The sequence below is a fragment of the Anarrhichthys ocellatus genome, unplaced genomic scaffold, assembly GCF_004355925.1.
Source record: "Anarrhichthys ocellatus isolate YVR2014 unplaced genomic scaffold, GSC_Weel_1.0 scaffold64, whole genome shotgun sequence".
In the NCBI taxonomy this organism is placed as follows: Eukaryota; Metazoa; Chordata; class Actinopteri; order Perciformes; family Anarhichadidae; genus Anarrhichthys; species Anarrhichthys ocellatus.
In genome coordinates, this window is record NW_022280094.1 from 2,692,127 (window position 1) to 2,713,471 (window position 21,345).

The 21,345-nt window shown below is 43.1% G+C and overlaps 1 protein-coding gene across 12 annotated transcripts in view; it reads left to right on the forward strand.

Annotated features, from left to right (window-relative positions):
- myo18ab (myosin XVIIIA b) overlaps window positions 1-21,345 on the forward strand; it is a 143,218-nt gene that overhangs the window by 86,201 nt on the left and 35,672 nt on the right. For all 12 annotated transcript variants that reach the window (XM_031872466.1, XM_031872465.1, XM_031872467.1 and 9 more), the window contains 9 exons: window positions 3,839-3,982; window positions 6,118-6,207; window positions 6,927-7,046; window positions 12,784-12,895; window positions 14,635-14,762; window positions 15,646-15,800; window positions 16,274-16,397; window positions 18,359-18,466; window positions 19,614-19,706. In XM_031872466.1, coding sequence (XP_031728326.1) covers window positions 3,839-3,982; window positions 6,118-6,207; window positions 6,927-7,046; window positions 12,784-12,895; window positions 14,635-14,762; window positions 15,646-15,800; window positions 16,274-16,397; window positions 18,359-18,466; window positions 19,614-19,706 — 1,074 coding nt within the window. The remainder of the gene's footprint in view (window positions 1-3,838; window positions 3,983-6,117; window positions 6,208-6,926; window positions 7,047-12,783; window positions 12,896-14,634; window positions 14,763-15,645; window positions 15,801-16,273; window positions 16,398-18,358; window positions 18,467-19,613; window positions 19,707-21,345) is intronic.

Below are 21,345 nucleotides of genomic sequence, written 5' to 3' on the forward strand. Positions count from 1 at the left end.
TGTGTGTGTGTGTGTGTGTGTGTGTGTGTGTGTGTGTGTGTGTGTGTCGAGGTGTAAAGGAGAGATAGAGGGCACCCATGTCATTACAGTTTCTTCTGGATCATTTTAGGTGACCACTGTTTACTCCTGCCACAATGCATACCCAAACTGTGAATTCATATTCTTCATGTAGAAGGTGTTAATGACGGCTGTGAGTGTTTTACCTGCTGCTTATTGAATCATAATCAGCTAAGTAGGCCGAGCATTCACAGAGCATATTTGTGCCTGTCAGTTTCCACCCACCTGTTTTAATGCACATTTTCAATTTGCGTATAAAAACACTGGAAATTTGAAAAAATAAAAATAAATAAATCTAAATATTGCAAGAGTATATTTGAAGCTTGGCTTAGTTGGAGAGCCGGTGCGTCGATAAGAGCACAATGCAACTGGAACAAGTGCAACACAACCAGAACAAATCAATAAATCATGCCGTAGCTTTGACGTAAACATCTGCTGGAGCTTTACTCTAAAGTGGCAGCAGGAGAAAGCTAACCAACAGAAATGTCATATTTCCATTGTTCATGAAAATAGATTATTTTTCTTTGAATTCAGCTCAATTTAGGAGTAAATAACTAGGACGATGTAACACACACCAGTTGTGTCCTCTCACAATAAGACCGTCCATTTTATTGCTGTACATTTCTTGTAAATTAGAAACCTGCTTTCCATAATGGTGGTAGGAGATTAGAGAAGCCTGCTTTCACTGTTGGGCTTCTCCTGGTCATGTAAGCAGGTTTCTATCCAGACCTGAGACAGAACAAAGACTTCTGACAGGTGTGATGAGTCAACACATCCCATCCATTGTTTAAAGTCACGAATACAGTTAAGATCAAGTAAGCCAGGCGTCCAATAAGGTCAGATCTCCTTACTGACCCACTCCGTTTACAGTAACCAGGCTACTGCAGTGCATGTACACCTGTTCTCTGATTACCGTAGCAACCTGGCTCCTTATGTTCACGTAAACACAGTGGATCCCTCATCCAGGGGGGCCTGTATGTAAGTCGCAGCAGAATAATTACCATAGTAAGTAAATATCAACTGTGTATGATATTAAGTCAAATAAATGATGCTTTTTCTTTATTGTGTCATTTTTCACAACATTGGTGCAGCAATCTGCCTCAAGTCCAACTGTATTATAAGCCTAAATAATGTGAAGTCTTTGCCTTTAGCCTGTCCACCAGCTGAAAGGAAAAGACTGATTAGACTGATAGATTCTTTTTCTTGGATAAGAAAAGGTCCAATTGAATCAACCTGACATGAGATAAGTGGGAGATTGAGGCAGGGGTGTGGGACAAGTTCCGATGAAGACTACAGCTGAATGACCCACATCGGTGTTTCTCAAGCTGCTCCTCTTTCCTTTCATCCTGCCACATGATCTTTTGCTGTCCTCAGTCGTCTCCATGTGCCTTTTAAAGCAGCTACTGGTCAGAAGTCTCCACTTACATAAACATTTCTCAAATAGAACTCCCAGCTCATCATGTTTGAAAAAGAGACCGATTGGATTTGATGAGAAACATTTGTGTAATCAGGACCTCCAGTCATGCCAGCTTTTTGCTGTAGAGAGCAATTTGTCCCAATTGTGTGTTATGAATGGCTCTCCAGATTACCTGCAGTTAGCTTCAGCAAGCTGCCAGTGGAACATTGATGGTTTCATTTGAGCTTGAACCGTTACCAGTCTGTCTGAGATACAGCCGTCAGCCAAAGTACAGCAAACTACTGATGCTTTCTGAACCTGTGATCACTAACCATGTTATTAAGCATCTCCTGTCTTGAAGAAAATGGTTGAGAAAAGATTTTCTTGATTTGATTCTACTCTGTTGGAGAGTCTGAATCAAAGAACATGATTCTCATTTCTAGTAAACTTGAAGTACTAGGTTTGCGCCACACGTCTTATCTTAGAGGAGCCCTCGGACGGCTCAAACATTTTCATTTGATTCACCTCCCACATATTTGCTTGAGGATCTATGAGTGAACATTCTAACACACAGTACCCATTCCCCATGTTACAGTATATCAGCTCAATGTATTTACAATATAGTTCAGCAAGCAATATTCAATTTAAAGATACCGTTGAACCAAATTTTGTCCTCACAACATTTAAAAAAATCTGTTTTCCTGCCCACAAGTCACCATGTGACTCTCAGATGGCCCATTGGTAGCCCAGACAAACTCTGTGGGCCTCTTTGAAAAGTAATAAGTGGTCTGCAGTGTTTTTCATTGAAAAGGCTGGACATGCTCGCAATGACTTGACGAATGGAAAAATGTTATTTTCCATGAAAAAATGTTGAAAATGTTACAAAAATGTTCCCAACCCATTTACAGTGATTGTTGGCGTCCACCAATTTGATGACTGATGGTTCTTTGATGATTGTTTTCCTGTCGCATGGCAAACTATTGTGGGTTTCACCACTTCACTGGCTCAGTGTCTCACTCTCTTATGTACGCTGCAGAAAAAGAACCGTACTGTTGTGCTGAAGAGAGAGCCTGAAGGCAAACTTCTGAATTTAATCAGGGTTCCCACGCGTCCTGGAAAACCTGGGAAACAGTTGACCCATTTTCCAGTCATTGAAATCACACGGAAAATGTCCTGGAACATCTTGTATTGACCTGGAAAATAATTTCAGCATTCTCCTATTATCTTTGAGCTGAGAATGAACTACCAGGCTCTCTGTCAGAGCTCCATAAAAAGGATGACATTGCCATCTGAAAGATCCGAGTCATGTTCTGATCACATTAACGCTCAAAGCAGCTGGTGGACCAGCCTATTCTCAGTTATGTAGTGGACACTCTGTGAACACACTTCCATGTTACGTCACATGGGAGCACATGCAGGTTGGATGACATTACATAACGCTGCTTTCTTCCCAACTTGTTTTAAACGACTTGAACAATGTTAAATTAGTTAGCATGTTTGGTTCAGTTGCTAAAGTTGATGTCTTTGCAAGTACATATTTCCCACATCAGCAGGCATGTTTGCATTATTCTATGATCACTCTTTTTTTAAGCACGAAAGAGGTCATGTTATTGATAAGTTAATCAGACCTCTATAGACAGGAATGTATTAGTATATGGAGGGATCCCTGTTTGGAGCTAGATCATCACAAAAAGCATCCTGGAGTATAACCTGTAGAGAACAGAAGGAACCCTGTTATAGGACATCGATGTACCAACCCTCCCCTGTAGTCAGGAGCTTTGGGTAGTGAGCTACAGGTACCAGCGTGTGTTTTAACTCGGGCATCTGGAATGAGCTTGCTGTAGAACCAAAGCTCCTTCACAACAAAAAGAATGCTGGTTCAGCATTCTTGATCAGGATTCCTGCTGATCACCTCCCTGTGGAGGTTCGGTTCAACTGGGAGGAGACCAGTCTGCTGCCACCCAACCCTTACCCAGATAAATCACAGAAAATAGATGGATGGAAGTGCAGGTCACCCCTTTGGGATTCATTAAGGAAGTCCTGTAAAGACAGACACTCAACTAAGTTCTCTTGAAAAGCCTTTGTCACAGTATTGCAACCCTTTAGGTATTAAACAAACTGCAGGACACACACTTCCTGTTCTAAACAAATCTATTTCTCTCCTTCACAGAATCAGGGTTTTAATAACTGACACAATTATGGCAAGTAGTAAAGAAGTGTCAAAACATCCCCTGAGTGTGTGATATCACACTGAGGACACTACATCCATGCTTTTCTATAGACACATCAGCACATGGAGGCACCTTTAGGTTACATTAGTAAATGCACTGTGCAAATCCTCTTTACAGTTCTAATCAGTCCCTCTATTGTTGCATGTGTTGACAGATCCAGGATCTGGCCATCCGCTGCATCCAGAAGAACATAAAGAAGAATCGTGGTGTCAAAGGCTGGCCATGGTGGAAGCTCTTCACCACCGTCAGACCTCTGATAGAGGTGCAGCTCACTGAGGAACAGATCCGGGGCAAGGACGTGAGTACACACACACACACACACACACACACACACACACACACAGGCTGCAGAGAAAACTCTGGACTCTCTGTCTGAGAAGACAGAGCAGAAGAGCGCAAAGCACAATGGATGTGTGAAAGAAAATAGTTTGCCATGCTGTTTAATAAAATGTCTAGCTCAGCTAACTCGGTTAGATTTTTGGTGGACACGCCAAACTACGTTTTGTTGACTAAACCTAACTTCCTGTGTAGACGGAAGTTTATTTTGAAGAGACACTATACTGTACATGTAACGAATGGAAAGTGACATGCCGTCCCTCACGCGTCCAAACCTGCCACTAGAGGGGAACCTAGAGCGTCATAGTTTCAAGCTTTGGGCCACTGACCAAGCGTCGGTATTTGATGAGTTGGGAGTGAGAGTTCCGTCCCGGCCGTGGAACAGTGGACCAGCTCTTTACCCTCGCAAGACTACTGGAGGGGTTCTGGGAGTTTGCCCAACCAGTCTACATGTGCTTTGTGGACTTGGAGAAGGCTTTCGACCAGGTCCCTCGGGGGTTCTTGTGGGGGGTGCCGGACCCATTACAACGGGCGATCCGGTCTCTGTACGACTGCAGTAGGAGCTGTGTCCGCATTCTCGGCAATAAGTCAGACACGTTCCCGGTGGGTGTTGGCCTCCGCCAGGGCTGCCCTTTGTCTCCGGTCCTGTTCGTGACTTTCATGGACAGGATATCTAGGCGCAGCCTGGGGGTGGAGAACGTCAGGTTCGGGGGTCTCGGGATCGCCTCTCTGCTGTTTGCAGATGATGTGGTCCTGTTAGCCTCCTCGGATCGTGACCTCCAGCATTCACTGGGGCGGTTTGTAGCCGAGTGTGAAGCGGCGGGGATGAGAGTTAGCACCTCCAAATCTGAGGCCATGATGCTCTGCCGGAAACCGGTGGATTGCTCCCTCCAGGTGGGGACGGAGTGCCTACCTGAAGCGAAGGAGTTCAAGTATCTGGGTCTTGTTCACGAGTGAGGGTAAGATGGAGCGGGAGATCGACAGACGGATCGGTGCGGCTGCAGCAGTAAAGCAGGCACTGCACCGGACCGTCTTGGTGAAGAGGGAGCTGAGCCGGAAGGCAAAGCTCTCAATTTACCACTCGGTCTACGTTCCTCCCCTCACCTATGGTCACGAACTCTGGGTCGTGACCGAAATGACAAGGTCGCGGCTACAAGCGGCCGAAATGAGCTTCCTCCGTAGGGTGGCCGGGCTCAGCCTTAGAGATAGGGTAAGGAGCTCGGTCATCAGGAGGGAGCTTGGAGTCGAGCCGCTACTCCTTCGCGTCGAAAGGAGTCAGCTGAGGTGGTTCGGGCATCTAATTAGGATGCCTCCTGGACGCCTCCCACTGGAGGTTTTCCAGGCACGTCCAACTGGGAGGAGACCTTGGGGAAGACCCAGAACACGCTGGAGAGATTACATGTCCCAGCTGGCCTGGGAACGCCTCGGGATCCCCCAGAATGAGCTGGAACATGTTGCCGGTGAGAGGGAGGTCTGGGTCAGCCTGCTTGGCCTGTTGCCACCGCGACCCGACCCCGGATAAGCGGAGGAAAATGGATGGATGGATGGGAGTGAGAGTGTGTTCAACTGGCAACAAGCGCTTGCACAAGAGGTGCTATTTTGCACTATACATATTAATAGGAAAGATTGTCTTTCATCCGATTCATTAATTCATATTAAAATAGAACGCTCTGTTTCTTCCAACAACTGTGCTCTCATTTTGGTGTTGACTGGATTTACTAACGCGTTGACATTACTTCACTTTATGTGTGGTGGCTCTTTTTCTATTTGATCGGATTCAGATTTAAAGTATTTTTCATGACAATGCCTGGCTATTCTGGCACTCTAACACTTTGTTGGAGACAAATAGGATTTCTATTTTTATTGAGATATTTACAATTAATATTGTTTGATAATATCATTTAATCAATTAAACTGTATCATATCCATCAGAGGATGTGCACAAGGAAAACACCCATAAGTACACCCCTACAATTAGCAAAAATGAGATGACGGTGATGAGTGTAATGAGTTCATAGCTGATTAATGCACTCCATCTGCTGTATCCTCACTAACATGTCTCTCTGCCATTAACTTCTTCTGTGTTTTCCCTCTCAGGAAGAGATCCAGCAGCTGAAGCAGAAGCTGGAGAAGGTGGAGAAAGAGAGGAACGAGCTGAGACTCAGCAGCGACCGCCTTGAGAGCCGGGTAAACACACAGAAACAGACGTACACATGCACAGAGCAGGATTTGGGTTCATGTCCGAGAAGCATCTTAGAATTCTGAGAACCAAATGTAAAGAGTTATGAATCTTTTCTCAAAAATGATTGTGATGAAGAGCTGTGTGCAGGGGTTAGCAGCTCTGTGAGTAAATCATTATGTCATTTTATTCTACTAGATAATGGGACAGGCCGTCCACATGTTGCTACAGCATCATCTGATGCCTCCTTTAGTCAGACCTACAGAATCCTCAGACCACTAATATAATGTAAACTTGGTGTGATATTACACCAGAGTCAGATCTGTTGTTTGTGCCGATTATATCTTTTAAACAGGAGAGTTATGTAAATTCATCCCTCGTACGGTTGTCATGAACGGGGAAATAAGCTGTAGAGACTAAAACCAGTTTAGTACCAGGCTGTAAACACAATTCATCTATTTCTGCTGTACAGTCGGGCATTGTAACATGGTGGTGGATGTGCAATGACTCAAGGGGCCATTTGATGAACTGCACTTCATTATTTAGCCCTCGAGGCTGCCGCTCATGTGATAGATCCCTAAGCTTGGTCTAGAACAAACACACATTATTGATAACATAAATCTTCCAAGCTATACATCTATATATAACATATAGTATAAACATGCTTGACACCTGCTGTGTGTGTGTGACTGACTGTGCATATGTTTGTGTTCATGCGTTGCATCAGATCACAGAGCTGTCATCAGAGCTGGCTGATGAGCGTAACACCGGGGAGTCAGCCTCCCAGATGCTGGAGACGGAAACTTCTGAGAGGCTCCGCCTGGAGAAGGACATGAAGGACCTGCAGGTAGAGGCACACACACACAGAAGACAACATGTTGTGAAGGAACACAGTCATGTGTGTAGGATAAGAGAGTCGGGTTGTGTTCACATGCTGCACCATTAAACGGCTGCGGTCTAACTCTTAAGCTGAGGTTTGATTAAAACTGTCACACGCCACGGGACTAATGCCTCACTGTGTCCATTAACGCTCTGACCCATTCCTTCACTTGATGCTTTCTTTCAAGCAGAGTTCCATTAAGGCAAATGAAAATGGAAGTGCCTTATTGTGATGGCAAATAGAGATGGATAACACTTTATAGCCCAATTAGCCCTTTAGCAGTGAGGTAATAAAGTTTTCTACAACACAGCCACATTCTGCGACTTCACAGTAACGTTTCATAATTATACACATTGTAAAATGCAGTTTAATGTCTACTCATTTATATATAAATGTAACTTTAGCGCATCAGCTTGAATTATTAAAGAGCAGAACTATTAGCCAGCCCTGCTTTTCTTCTGAGAGATTTTATCGTCTATTTGAGTATTAATGTTGGAAGATGTCATTTCAATTTCAACTTGGATAATGAAAGGCTGTCTCATATTTAAACATTGCTGTTTTCTCAAGACAGTCAGGCAGTAATAATTGAAGACCCAGGAGATCCGAACACACAGTTCATTGAACTGCAGTCTCAGAGGCATACAGTCAGTCGTTGAGTTGAAAAGAAGGTTCCAGTCTGAGATTGTGCTGTTGTAAAGGCTGATGGGAGCAGACTCTTCGTGATGTTTAGGGGTTGTGCCTCCGGCCAGTCCATTCTCGTGAAACGTCCTCCTGGACTCAACAATGAACTGAGTAGATTTGGCGGTCAAAGGTCACTCGCCTTGTGACCTCACGTCTGTCCATTCTAGTGAACACGATATCGCAGGACAACCTGAGATCACTAATTTCTTCAAGTTTAGCACAAACGTCCACTTGGACTCGAGGATGAACTGAGAAGAAATTGGTGGTCAAAGGTCACTGTGACCTCAAAAAACATGTTTTTGGCCATAACTCAAGGATTCCTATGTAATTATGACAATTTCACACAAATGTCTAATAAGATGAAATGGAGATGTTTTGGACAGACTTGGATATGAACTTTAACTTGACTGGTTGGCGGAGGTATGCAGTCGCTAGGCGATAACTATCAGTAAATGTGTGTAGGTATTGATTTTTTTGTTCATCAGTATGACATTAAATGCAAATGTATAACTCTAGTGGTGTAATGGACCCACCCCAGTTTACCCATCATTTGTGTGAACTACATTTTTGCTGTTGATCGTTATCGGCCGATATTCAGTCAAAATATGGGATCAGGACGTCATCAATATTTTTTATTGGCCGATCCCTGATAGTGCTACATTCTGAAGAATAAAAGTGTGTTGAAATCAGCAGGAGGAGAGCTAGTAACGTTAGAATCACCAGTGCCAACAGCTAATGTGTGGAGGTTCCATTCATTTACATTGTGCTGCGTTCAGGCTCTGTTCAGTAATAGTGAATATAGGGTGAAGGTTGGTCATGTGTTCAAATGTAATTTTTTTTTAAATGTAGTTTTTGTTGAGAAACTTGAATGAATCCAGTTTTTTGAAGACAATGTTTTTACATCAACATAAATAGATGTTAGAGATAAATTATGACTTGTTTAATGTCCTAACATGAGCTAAGATGTTACGCTAACTAAGATATATTTGCTGAGATATATTTGCTCCCTTTGATCCTATTGATGCATTTATTTACATTAAAAACGTTTTGCAGGATGCTATGGGGTTTTCCACATAATGGAAACACAGTTATTCAACTCAATTAGCCACTTTGGGCCTCACTGAGTGCATTCAAAACTCTTAAGTTAAAGTTCTGCATTGTCACAAATAAAATCACACACACACAGGAGCCCCCATGAAGTAGTATACTTGCATGTACTAGATCAAATGATCCCCTACAGGTGTGTGTTGCTCAGCATCAGATGCTGCCGTGAGCCAGCAGGAGAACACAGCCTGCTGGGCTGTAAAACCTCACGGTTCACCTATAACACACCTATAACACAACATCCTGCTTGGTAGGTATGTGGCCTTTAATTTGTTCAATATCGAGGAGTTCAAGCACAGAACGCCGTCTTTGGTTGAGCAAACAAATACACAAATTCAAAGTGTATTTAAACCGTTATGCTTAGAATACAGGATATGCTACAATATTTCCAGACTAACTCAAACTGCTGAAGCCTGGTGTTTGCTTCTGCTCAACTTTATAATGTATTTTTGCAGAGTACTGTAGATTTTGTCCCCCATCTTTTAAATTGCAGTCGCTCTGAAGGGATCACTTCACAGCTATTATGTAGAGGAGGAATGATTACAGCAACCATTAACCCTTTCAATGCACTGCATACATGGCAGGCAGTATTAAGATTACTCAAAACGACCTGAGCCTTAAATTCACTCAATACATCTTCTACCAAAACAGCAGGTCGACCAGTGTTGCGTTGACAACCGCAACAATGAAGCTCACCATGCATTCGTTTCTACAAGCCTTTCCACCAGCTTTCTCTTCTCCTGGTCCCTCTGCCTGTCTCACATCTACACACACACACACACACACACACACACACCAGTGGCGGGCCGTGCATTTTATACCTGGGTATATACCAGTGCAGTCCTTCTACATTTGAACCACCTCCTAATAACCTCACTATGACGCCACAGCTACGGTTATTATTTGTTTCTAGGGGTGTAATAATACACGTATTTGTATTATACCGTTCGGTACGAGGCTTATGAACCGAACACTACGTTTGAATAATACTAGTGCGTTTAGAAAATGCAGAAGCTTAAATTGTGGGAAATATAATGTTCTTTCGGTGGAGCTACTGCGCTCAACATGGCAACCTGCTGTCTGACACGCCCACTACGGAAGAAAAACATTGTACACTGGTGATGCCAAACTAGCTTAGCAGGAAAACAACAGCAGCACACAAGCTACAAACTCTCCCTGCAGCGTTTAGCTGTTCCCTACTGATTCAAACAGGGCTAAAGCAATCGCCACACAATCCCCATTTCTCCAGACCATAATTCTTACTTTGTAAAAGAAAACGGATACATGAATACACGCATGACCGGATGCTTCGTCATTAACGGACAATGCATATAGTCAACATCAATGTAATTAACACAATGACAAGAACAAACTCACAAGAACCAGTCACATATGTTTTTTTGACAACCAAGCAACAAATCAATCCAGCAACACTGCAGCGCTAAAACACATATTCTACCACACACTGAAGTGCACGGGCCATTCAAATATTATTCACATCAGAGGGAACAATATTAACCATATCATACAAACGACACCATAGACAAATGAACACAGTAGTAACGCTACTGCAGATGTAAAAACACAAAAGCAGTTCACTTACCAAAGCTGCTCTTCACTTAAAGACAAAGTCCATCCTCCTTTCTTTGACTACAAAGAGTTTGATACCGCGGTTGTACAGAACATCGGTGCGGTTCAGTTCCAGCCAGAGGTCCTCCTGCGAACGTGTTCATTGAGTTGTAGATCCACTCAGGTCTCAGCAAAAGTTTTCAAAAGCACCGTAGCTTGTAAGTGTCCTGCCGTGCTATGGTGTCGTGTTGTTGCCTTGGTTATCCAACTCAGGTTAGCAAATCCAGCTTAACTCCAAACACCAAGATGCTCAGTCGCAAATAAAAGGCATTCTTAGCCATAGAATGTGTGTAAAACACTACTCCGACGCTGTCAGCCAGGAATACCGTTCGTACAAATCCTTTTCCTGGCTGGGTCAGAGCTGCTAGTTGTGGGGTTGGCCGACCCTTTGATACTTTTCTGGAAATGTCCTTCTCCAGAAAGGCGTTGCCAGTAACTCCCAAATCCGTTTCTCCTCCTTCAGCCATTGAGTGTTAAAAAAACAAAACTACAGCAAGCAAAACACTAAAAATGTCATGTCACTGTCATAACATACCTGGACCCTGGTCTTGCCTCGTGCCGTGGTTCTGTCATATACATAGAATGTGTTGTAACTCTGTTATGCTGTTCATTCTGTACACATGACATCTATCACACTTCTGTCCATCCTGATAGAGGATCCTCCTCTGTTGCTCTCCCACAGGTCTCTTCCGATTTTTTGGGGTTTTTTGGGGAGTTTTTACTGTTCTGATGTGAGGGTCCTGGGACAGAAGATGTCGCATGTGTATAGATTGTAAAGCCCTCTGAGGCAAATTTGTAATTTGTGATTTTGGGCTATACAAAAATAAATTGAATTGAATTGAATAACTTCAACTACTACTACTAACTTCTACTAGCTAGCTTTCTGCTTCACAATAGTCATGCTAGCCCACTGACCAATCACGGCGCATGTTAATGCTGACGTACTTGTAGGCTACCTAGACAGCTCTGACATGTCAAAGAATACGCCCAACATGTCAAACTAAAGATCTGATTGGTTGAAGACTATGACAATCAACAATATCGTCCCCATTTCCTTAAACTGCAAAGGCTCTCTGGGCATCGGGCCTCTGTTCTTACCTAGAGACACAGAGGTGAAATCTGATTGGATAAAATCTCTACTTAAAACAAGCTGCACTGGAAGCAGAGCAACTGAGGAAGACAGTAGCTGTGCAATGAGAAAATAAGATAATGGGAAAAATAATTATAATACATGTAGTGAATTTATGAAAAAATATAAAATTATAAAATAGCTATAACTTTGTGATTCTGTTTAGGCCAGCAGAGAAGGCTTTGCTGGCCCTGACGGCTCACCACTGACACACACAAACACACATACAGATTGACTGTAATTGTGAAATCATATTGTCAGGCCATTTTTCCACCACTGCCCTTCCCCAGCTCCCTCCATCCATTTAGTTCAGTATTTTACATTTTAGACGTGATTTCTTTCTGTGTTTTAATTTGGGGGGGGGGGGGGGGTCATTTTTTTTTCCAGTGGGTGCCCAGATAGCTATGTGGATGGGCTGCCTTCAAAGGCCCGGCTCATAGAAATGTGGGATGGATGTTATTTTCTTCTTGTGTGAGTGAGGAGAGGCACAAGGGGGCAATGTGGGTATTCACACAGGGAAGGGTTCATGTATGTTGGGAATGTTGCTCTGGAATGGACCAGTACCATTCTAACTCATTCAGTAAGTCAGGAAAATAAGAGTTAAAAGTACCAGTTAAATGTAATCACTGACACCGACATCATTGTGATGTTAAAGTGGGAAAGCACAGGTGAAATGAATGACTTTGATGATGGCTGCATTCCATTTAGGTGAGTTAGTTAGCGCTCTGGGATTGTGCACGCTCACTGACATGGCTAACTGGGACACTTAATGCAACAGAGCCATTGTTAATGTTATTGTCTGAGCTTTTCCTTTAAGTCCCAATGTCTGCCAGGACGACATGTGTGGACACACTGAAGAACACACTGAGGGTCAGAGATAGCATCATTTTTTAGAAGAGACACTCTTAACATGCAGGTTCTGGGCTGCAATCATCACAGCAGGATGGACTGACTGGTCTGTGGAGCTTTTACTCTCAGCAGGAGACATTTCCATGTTCTGTGGGCCCCTGAGACTCAAATGTGGTTCAGTGTCTCTGTGGTGTCTAATGTCCCTCTATTTGTCCTCCAACACGCAAAAACCTGCAGGACTCTTCCGTTAATCTCTGGAGGCATATGTGTTCACGTTGTCATAGAAACCCTTTCCTCTCTCTTATCCATCAGGCCAAGTTTGACAACATGAATAAACAGATGGAGTCCATGGAGATGGAGGTGATGGAGGCCCGGCTCATCAGAGCGTCTGAACTCAATGGAGAGATGGACGATGACGACACAGGTCAGACACCAGATACAGTATTCATCAGCACAGCTACATTGACTGAGAATGATCCCATTCATGTTGCAAAGGAAACCACCAGGAATGTGTGCTTGCTCGATGTGTCTACCCAGTGGTCCGTTTAATGAATGAGGGGGCGGCACTTTTTAAAGACTTTTTGAAAGATTTGTTCAGAACCCCACTGTCTACAACAGTATTTTGACATTAACATTTCAACAAATGATGAATAATTGATTTTCTAAATGAATTTGGATTAATTTTCTGTCAGTAAACAAATACATAAAATGAGTGTATTCCAGACATATAGTAACTGTGTTGACAGAAAGATAAAGTGATCACAATTAGTCTTTCAGAAACAGTAAGTGAACAATGAGTCAACAGATGTCATGAAACAACACTGAGTTGAATGTACACACTACTGAACTGTACACACCCGCACACAGAGGTTACAAAAGTACTAATTCATTCCCACACTGGGGTCTTCAGCAGGAACTGTAAGGGGGGTGTCCGATCGATGCTTTGACAAAGCAAGAAAGAGCAGATGTGAAGAAGTACATTATAAATCGATCAGTTACAAGTGAGGAGTGAAGCGGGGATTGTGTTCCAGACGCCCTGCAGGCAGGCTGCCAGCTGTCTTTGTGTGACATGCCGACTTTGTAAATGTAGAATCGACTTGATGAAGTGCCTCCATGTTGCATTGTGCCGTAGCAGAGCTTTGACTCATGTGAACTGGCACTGCGACACAATCATGACTTGAAGTACATTCAATATGTGTGGACCGTGCCACATGGAGTGTTGGTCTGACCTTGAGTACTGGAGCAGACTTCCTCAGTAAAGTAAGGGAGTTTGAAATAATGGATACAGTTTAAAACTGGCTCAAGGCAAACATAAATTGCTTCAGTTGAGCTTCATGCTTTGATCAAATCTGTTTTGTTAAGTAAAGTTTCAGGATGCACTTAGCACATCTATAAAGCTAATTCATATTGTCCTTTTATAGACTTGGGTGGAGGCAGCAACGGACTCCACCAATGAATGTGCTCATACATCATATAAAACTAAATTTGGTTGATTAGTCCATCACTTAAAAGTGAAGCATCTGACCCACAATACAGATGTTCAAGGTCCCCCGGAGAATGAATAATGGCCCCTTCACCACTTCCTACTCTCCTACTTCCAGCTCCTTTACTCGGACCACTCCCATCTCCAAACTCATCTCTAGACTCAACCTTCATTTTGATCTCAACTACACGCATGTAAAGTCACTAGTGGTGACAGACAGACAGACTGCCTCCTGGTAGAGTACACTAACCTCTCTGTGGTAGCTCCTCACACAGCCAGTGTCTCCAGAAGATCACTGTTAATGTTCTCAGTTCAATTCATCCTGATCTAACCACTCAATTCTCAAACAGAGACATGCAGATTTGTCAGGTCTGGTACCTGAAGTTTAGGACATCATGAGCCATAATACTTGAGCGCTCCCATCTCTCTGGCTTTGCAAAGACTGAGCTGCCTTTAACTGTTTTAATTGAGACTTCCACAACATGGAACCTCTTTAACCCTTGGCCATTTAAAACAACCTGGAAAATCCAGATAGGGGACCCTGTGAATCCCCATTTCAAACTACTGTTTTTTGTGACAAATGTTTCCTTCATGAAAAGTATTCACAGTATTGTATGGGAGGTCTGTAAGCATATTGAGATCCAACAAGGTGAAGCTGACTGAACATGCTGGTGTGACAGGAGGAGAGTGGAGGCTGAAGTATGAACGAGCCATCAGGGAGATTGAATTCACCAAGAAGAGGCTGCAGCAGGAGTCTGATGACAAGCTGGAGGTGGAGCAGCAGAACAAACGGCAGCTGGAGAGGAGGGTGAGTGTACATCACACCATTGTGTCCATCATGTACTGTAGAATTCCAATCACAAGTCATTAATCATTTGTTATCTATGGTACAATATAGAGCTGTACCAAATTAGACACCTCCAATCTTCCTGTTTTATTGCAACACAAATATTTACAATTAATACAATTACAAATGGAAGCCCACATCAATTCCAACTTCTCAGACGGACAATTCAAGATTAAACAAACTGCTAATAAGACTACTCAGATCAATTCTGTTATGTGGTGACTAATGAGGGTACAAAGGAACCACGTTATGAAAAAGAAGAAATCAGAACTTCAATGTAGATGTTGAAATGTTGTGTTGCTTTGCACCTGCAGACTAGGATACTTCAGTTTAAGAGAGTAAAACAAGTTTATAGTGATTCGTAATAGTTATATTAATAGAGGAGTTTTTAAAATGCACTTCTTTGAGGTTTCAGTTCCTGCTCAGCGTCTTCTATCTCATCTCAGTCGTATTGTGTGCAAGAAGCTCCAATCCTCAGCAATAAAAGCACTGCTGTGTACACTGTGGACATGTGGGAGAATGCTTCCTTTGTTGGTTTTGGTGAACCGATCCGTTTACACAGAAATAAACATGAAAATGTTTAGGTTGAATGTTGACTTAGTTAGTTGCAACATGTGATCCTGTAAATTAAATGATTACTAAAATGACACTTATCCAGCTGTTGGATGATGAATCCAGTGTATATATTATATTTCTGGCTCATATTATATTTCTGGCTCTCAAGTCGTTACGCATTGCATCGCGTTTTATTTCTGTGCAATTCTCAGCAACAGGCTTTGCAACATGTTGGAAAGTGTTCTTTTCCACGTCTGACTGGTTGCATGTGTGTCGCTGATGTGTGCAGATCAGCGACATGCAGGCCGATAACGAGGAGTCCCAGAGAAACATCCAGCAGCTGAAGAAGAAAACCCAGCGACTGACAGCTGAACTGCAGGACACCAAACTTCACCTGGAGGGCCAGCAGAGCCGCAACCACGACCTGGAGAAGAAGCAGAGGAAGTCAGTACACACACACACGCACACAGTCATGAATGAGCAGGTGTCTGTACACATGACTTCACACAGCTGCATTACCTCCTCCTGCCGTGTTCCCACACACTGTGAAGCTTCCAGTGGTGTTGCTGTGGTAACAATAATAACTGTATAGAAAAACTGAATTGTGTTCCAGATTGTTTATAGCATCGTGCTGTGCAGAGAGAACAGTCAAGTCTCCAGCTCATTTGTACAGCTGCTAACCTGTGTGTGTGTGGCTGGCTACTATCAAGGGACATGCTCTGTAGCGGTATGTTTGTTGCTGAATCTGCAGGATGTCGTTAAAACATGTAGGATCGTCTTTGTGGCCAGCTCAGCACTTTTTAAGTGATTCGATTTTTTTATGAACTTTTACACTGAGTTTTTGCTTCTCAAATGTGCTCAAAGCAGCAGTAGTTGTGCTCTATGTGTTAATCGGAGGAGTGTGTTGTGGTGTGCAGGTTCGACAGTGAGCTGAGTGGAGCCCAGGAGGAGGTGCAGAGGGAGAGGAGTCTGAGGGAGAAACTGGCCCGAGAGAAAGACGTGCAGGCCGGAGACGCCTTCAGCCTCCGACAGCAGCTGGAGGTGGGTGTCACACGTTTGTGTGGTTATGCAGATCTGCTTTGGCGATGACGGGATTTTCTTTGAATTTAATTCTATTCAGTTTATTTTCATGCCCAATTGTGACAAAGTCAAACAAAAAGTTACAAAATAATAATCTGATAATAATATCCTTATGCTTATGTAAGCATTATGTAACACCCTAGAACTAAAAGGGTTTGTAGATGAAATGACTTTCCAGTCACTCTGTTCTGAAGCGACTTTGAATTATAATGTTATTCTTGGATTTTGGTGCTCATCACGTAATGTTCCACAACCAGTTATCAAAAAAAGAAAATAGTCCAAACCCAATGTGCACTCTTTACTTTAATGGACCGGTTAAACATATCATCTTTAAAAAGCTTTTTGTTACTCTCCTTCATTACTTCATCAAGAGTTTTCACTACACTGAGCAGTAAATGGACATTTGGACATCTTGCATCATCACTGAGTTGCAGTGTCTAAACACACTCATTTCCACTGTGTAGAGTGGAAACATGTATTCACTGCACTGTATCGTGAACTGGGAGGGATTTGAACACAGCAACGTTCTTCGTCAGCAGATGAAGGTTGCTCACACGTCCTGGACATGGATTTGTTGACATGCAGGCTCAGTAGCTTTTAGGAGCTCTGCTTTTTTCTACTTAGCTCCTATGTCAACAGATTGTAAGTCACTTTGGATAAAAGCGTCTGCTAAATGACTGTAATGTAATGTAATGTAATCATAATGTGAACTTGATATTGGCATGTATTAATTCAAAACCTTTCTATCAACTAAACATACCAGATCCAGCAGCATCCAGATTAAAACCTGTATCTGCAGACTGCTGAACGTTATGAGTTATAGTGAGGAACTTTGAACTGGTTCTGAAACGGTCCCAGTCTATTCCTGATGCCTCTGTATGACCTTCATAAGTAAACGAGAGCATCAGAGAGAAGATGGTCTATTTCTATGGAGTTATTCTTGATGCTTGTCATCGTCTACCGGGTCGGATTCTGGTGAAATCAGATGAACTCATGCAGGTTCACCAGAAACTCCTTCAGCTCCAGCGGCAGTATTCGTCCAGCCCAACACCGTTTGACAGGTCTACCCAGTCACACCCAAAACACCCAACCTAAAGTCACTGTAGTAGCTTTAAAGTAATACATGTGAACTAACTTATCATTATTGAAGACACTGGTACAAAGGTGGACCGTGTTTGGATGGCATCGTTTACAGTACCTGTTAGTGAGCTTTCACAGATCAGTCGGTCTCTCTGTGATAAAGATGATGTGTGACTGTGAGTCCGTACACAAAATATAGCTTCATTGGTCCAAAGAATGATCAATCCATCTATCAGAGGGAGCAAACTTTATTATAAGATTATAACAGATGTGCAAAAATGATGAATTGACATAATAAATTGGTATGTTAAAATAAACAACATACCAATAGGACATTGAAAACATATAGGGGTTGTTAGGTTGAATGGAAACATGATATGACCCAAGGCTGTAGCTGTTTGCAATGATGGTTAACTTTATCTTCAGATGTGCTTTTGACCAGCCTGTGTTTATAGATATATTATAGATACTGTATATAGATATATATTAAGTGAACTATTCAAACAGGTCAGTTAGGATCATCTGCATGCCTTGTGGAATATTGTACACACATCCTCTTGTAATTTAACATCTTTTATTTGGCCTGTGGAAACATATGGATCTTTATACATCTATGATACAGGTCTGAAGGTTTGCACTGCGCCCGTCCACACAGCATGAGTTGTAATTATTAAGTTTTGAAAATATGTTTCTGTGTGTGTGTGTGTGTGTGCTACCTGCTGAGCTGAGTTAGTAATTGCTCAGCGTTCCCTCATCACATGTATATGATGGTCCATTGTCCACACTGTAAGTCCCCTGACCGTCCCCTCTCTCTGTTCTAACTGTAACCTTCTGTCCTTTAGGACAAGGACCTGGAGGTGTGTGCAGTCAACCTGAAGCTGGAGCAGCTGGAGGCCGAGCTGCAGGACCTCAACTCCCAGGAATCCAAGGATGAAGCATCGCTGTCCAAGGTCTTCTTTCTTTATCTTTTATTATTTCTCTGGTGTGTTATTCAGAATCAGAATCAGAAACCCTTTATTGCCAATATATGTTGCTCATACAAGGAATTTATCATGGCAGGTGGTGCATAACATTAAACAATCAACACAGTGCAAGAAATAGAAACATATTAAAACTTACAATAGAATATAAAATAAAGTGCACGACAAACAGATAACAGGACTATAAACAAGTATGATGAAGGGTAATGTAAAGTGTCAAGTGTGTTTAAATGAAGAGACAGGGAAGGGATGTGCAGGGGAGTGACCGATAGGGAATTGTCCCCGGGATGACAGAGTCAGTGGGGGTCCCGGGCTTTGTTGATGAGCCCGACTGCCGACGGGAAGAAGCTGTTCTTGTGTCGTGAGGTCTTGGTCCTGATGGACCGCAGCTCCTGCCAGATGGAAGGGGCACGAACAGTTTGTGTCCAGGGTGAGAGGGGTCAGCTACAATCTTTCTTGCTCGCTTCAGGGTCCTGGAAGCGAACAAGTCATGGAGGGATGGCAGAATCACCCTCTCAGCAGAGCGAATGATGCGCTGTCCTTAGCAGTGGCTGCAGCGTACCAGACCGTGATGGAGGAGCAGTCCAGCCATGTTCCGATTGTTACATTCACTCATGCAGCTGCAATTTGGACTCAATGATGGCTGTGTAGAAGTGCACCATCATTGTCTTTGGCAGGTTGAATTTCTTCAGCTGCCTCAGGAAGTACATCCTCTGCTGAGTCTTCTTGGTGATGGAGCTGATGTTCAGCTCCCACTTGAGGTCCTGGGTTATGATGGAGTCCAGGAAGCGGAAAGACTCCACAGCGTCGACGGGGGAGTCACACAGGGTGATAGGGGCAGGTGGGGCTGCGTTCTTCCTGAAATCCAAAACCAGAGGGGGGAGGGGGGCGATGGGATGGGTGATACAGAGGCATGAGCCCCTGCTGAGCTGTGTGAGGGGGAGGATGTCTCAGTCAAGACATCCTGTCTTTTATTCACAATATAAAATGAAATAGTTTTCTGCTTGGTCAAGTCAATAAGCTCTATTTCATCATATGTATATTATGTACTATGCTTTATGTATTTTATATATATATATATATATTTGATTTTGTTTCATTGTATTGTATTATTCAGGTGAGGAAGCAACTTCGGGACATGGAGGCCAAGCTGAAGGATCAGGAGGAGGAGCTGGACGAGCAGGCCGGCACCATCCAGATGTTGGAGCAGGTACAGACAAAGCACAGGAAAATATTCAGCAAAGGTTAAAACTGCGCTCCTTCATGTTTGACCACAAAAATAAGACTGGTCTTTGTGTCCAATATTCACTGTCCTTTCAGCTCCGCTTTGGTCTCCACCAGCCTCTAAGGCGAATATCTGTCTCTTTAGCTGCTCAATGCTCCACTATGTTCAGCAGCTAGTCTCTGACTGTGTCAGCCTGCTGAGCAGGTAGAGTACAGTGGCTTTAACAGAATGGGTTTGTTAGAAACTGCTGCAGTGAGACTGAGCCGTGTTGGAAATGTGCTGCGAAAGCCAGAAGAGGCTGAAAAGCTCCGTAGAACTGACGGCACCTGCCGAGTTGGTGATAATTCTCTGTGGTTTGTCCACTAAGAGCAACGACCTTTAATTTACACAGCAGTCATTTCATTCAATGGTATTATAAAAACCATTGAATATTGCAGCTGTAAAGGAAGGGTTTACCCCAAAATGATGACATGCTCATTATGTACTTGTCAGGTTTAAGACCATCCACATGGCCTCCTTTTAATACCAAGCTGACACCCAGCAAGCAGTGTTTTCTCTGAGTAACACACAAACACTTTGTGCTGGGTGGGATGTGATTGTGTTATGAACATTTTACTTGTACTTGTTTACTTGGGTTTGTTTGACTGAGGTATTACAGCCCTGTCTCTGTTTGAAAAGGAGTTAACTGAGAGGATGAAGACCCTGTTGGTCTAAGTAAATGCTAACAAAATGCAGGATTGTATCCTTTACAAATCCTATAAACCTCAGAAAGCAGGGTGAAGTTAGGCTGTTCTAGAATATGATCTGATAATAGTTCCAATAACACATATACAGGCCCAGTCCAATATTTGAAATTAGTTTGGGAAATATGCTTTATTATCTTTCTTTAAGGAATACTATGCATCATTGTAGGTTAGTGTTTTTAAACACACAACATCATCAAGAGAGAGAAAGGAGTGAGCTAGAGTGACTGAAGAGAGGGAGCGCTGATTCACAGAAATAAAACCTTCATTTCACGTTGTAAAGAACGAATAAACACACCCACACTCCACACAACCCTGTGGGAAGATGCCGCATAGCCGGGTTTTGAAGGAATTCTGCTGGACACACACTGTGGTGTGTGTGTGTGTGTGTGTGTGTGTGTGTGTGTGTGTGTGTGTGTGTGTGTGTGTGTGTGTGTGTGTGTGTGACGCTCTGCTCGGTCAAACTGATGCAACGATAGCAGCACTCTACACAGCAGAGAAAGAGAAGGGAAACACTGAACCAGATAAAAACACACAGCGATGTAACAACAGGTTGGTCGTCAAATGTTGCTACTTGGCTTAAAACTAGGGTTTTGCTCCAAAAGTTGTTCAATCTAACAAATTGTCGACACTGAGTCTGTCCCTTCAGGCCTCCCTCCAAACCACTCTTCCAAAATTATCATTATGAACATAAACAACAAACATGGCTGTTGTTAGCACTCACAGCTATAAAAATAGTAGGTAGACAGGTAGGTAGGTAATCAGGTAGGTAGACAGACAGGCAGGTAGGTAGGTAGAGAGGGAGGTAGACAGGTAGGAAAGTAGAGAGGGAGGTAGGTAGGTAAGTAGACAGGTAGTAAGGTAGAGAGGGAGTTAGGTAG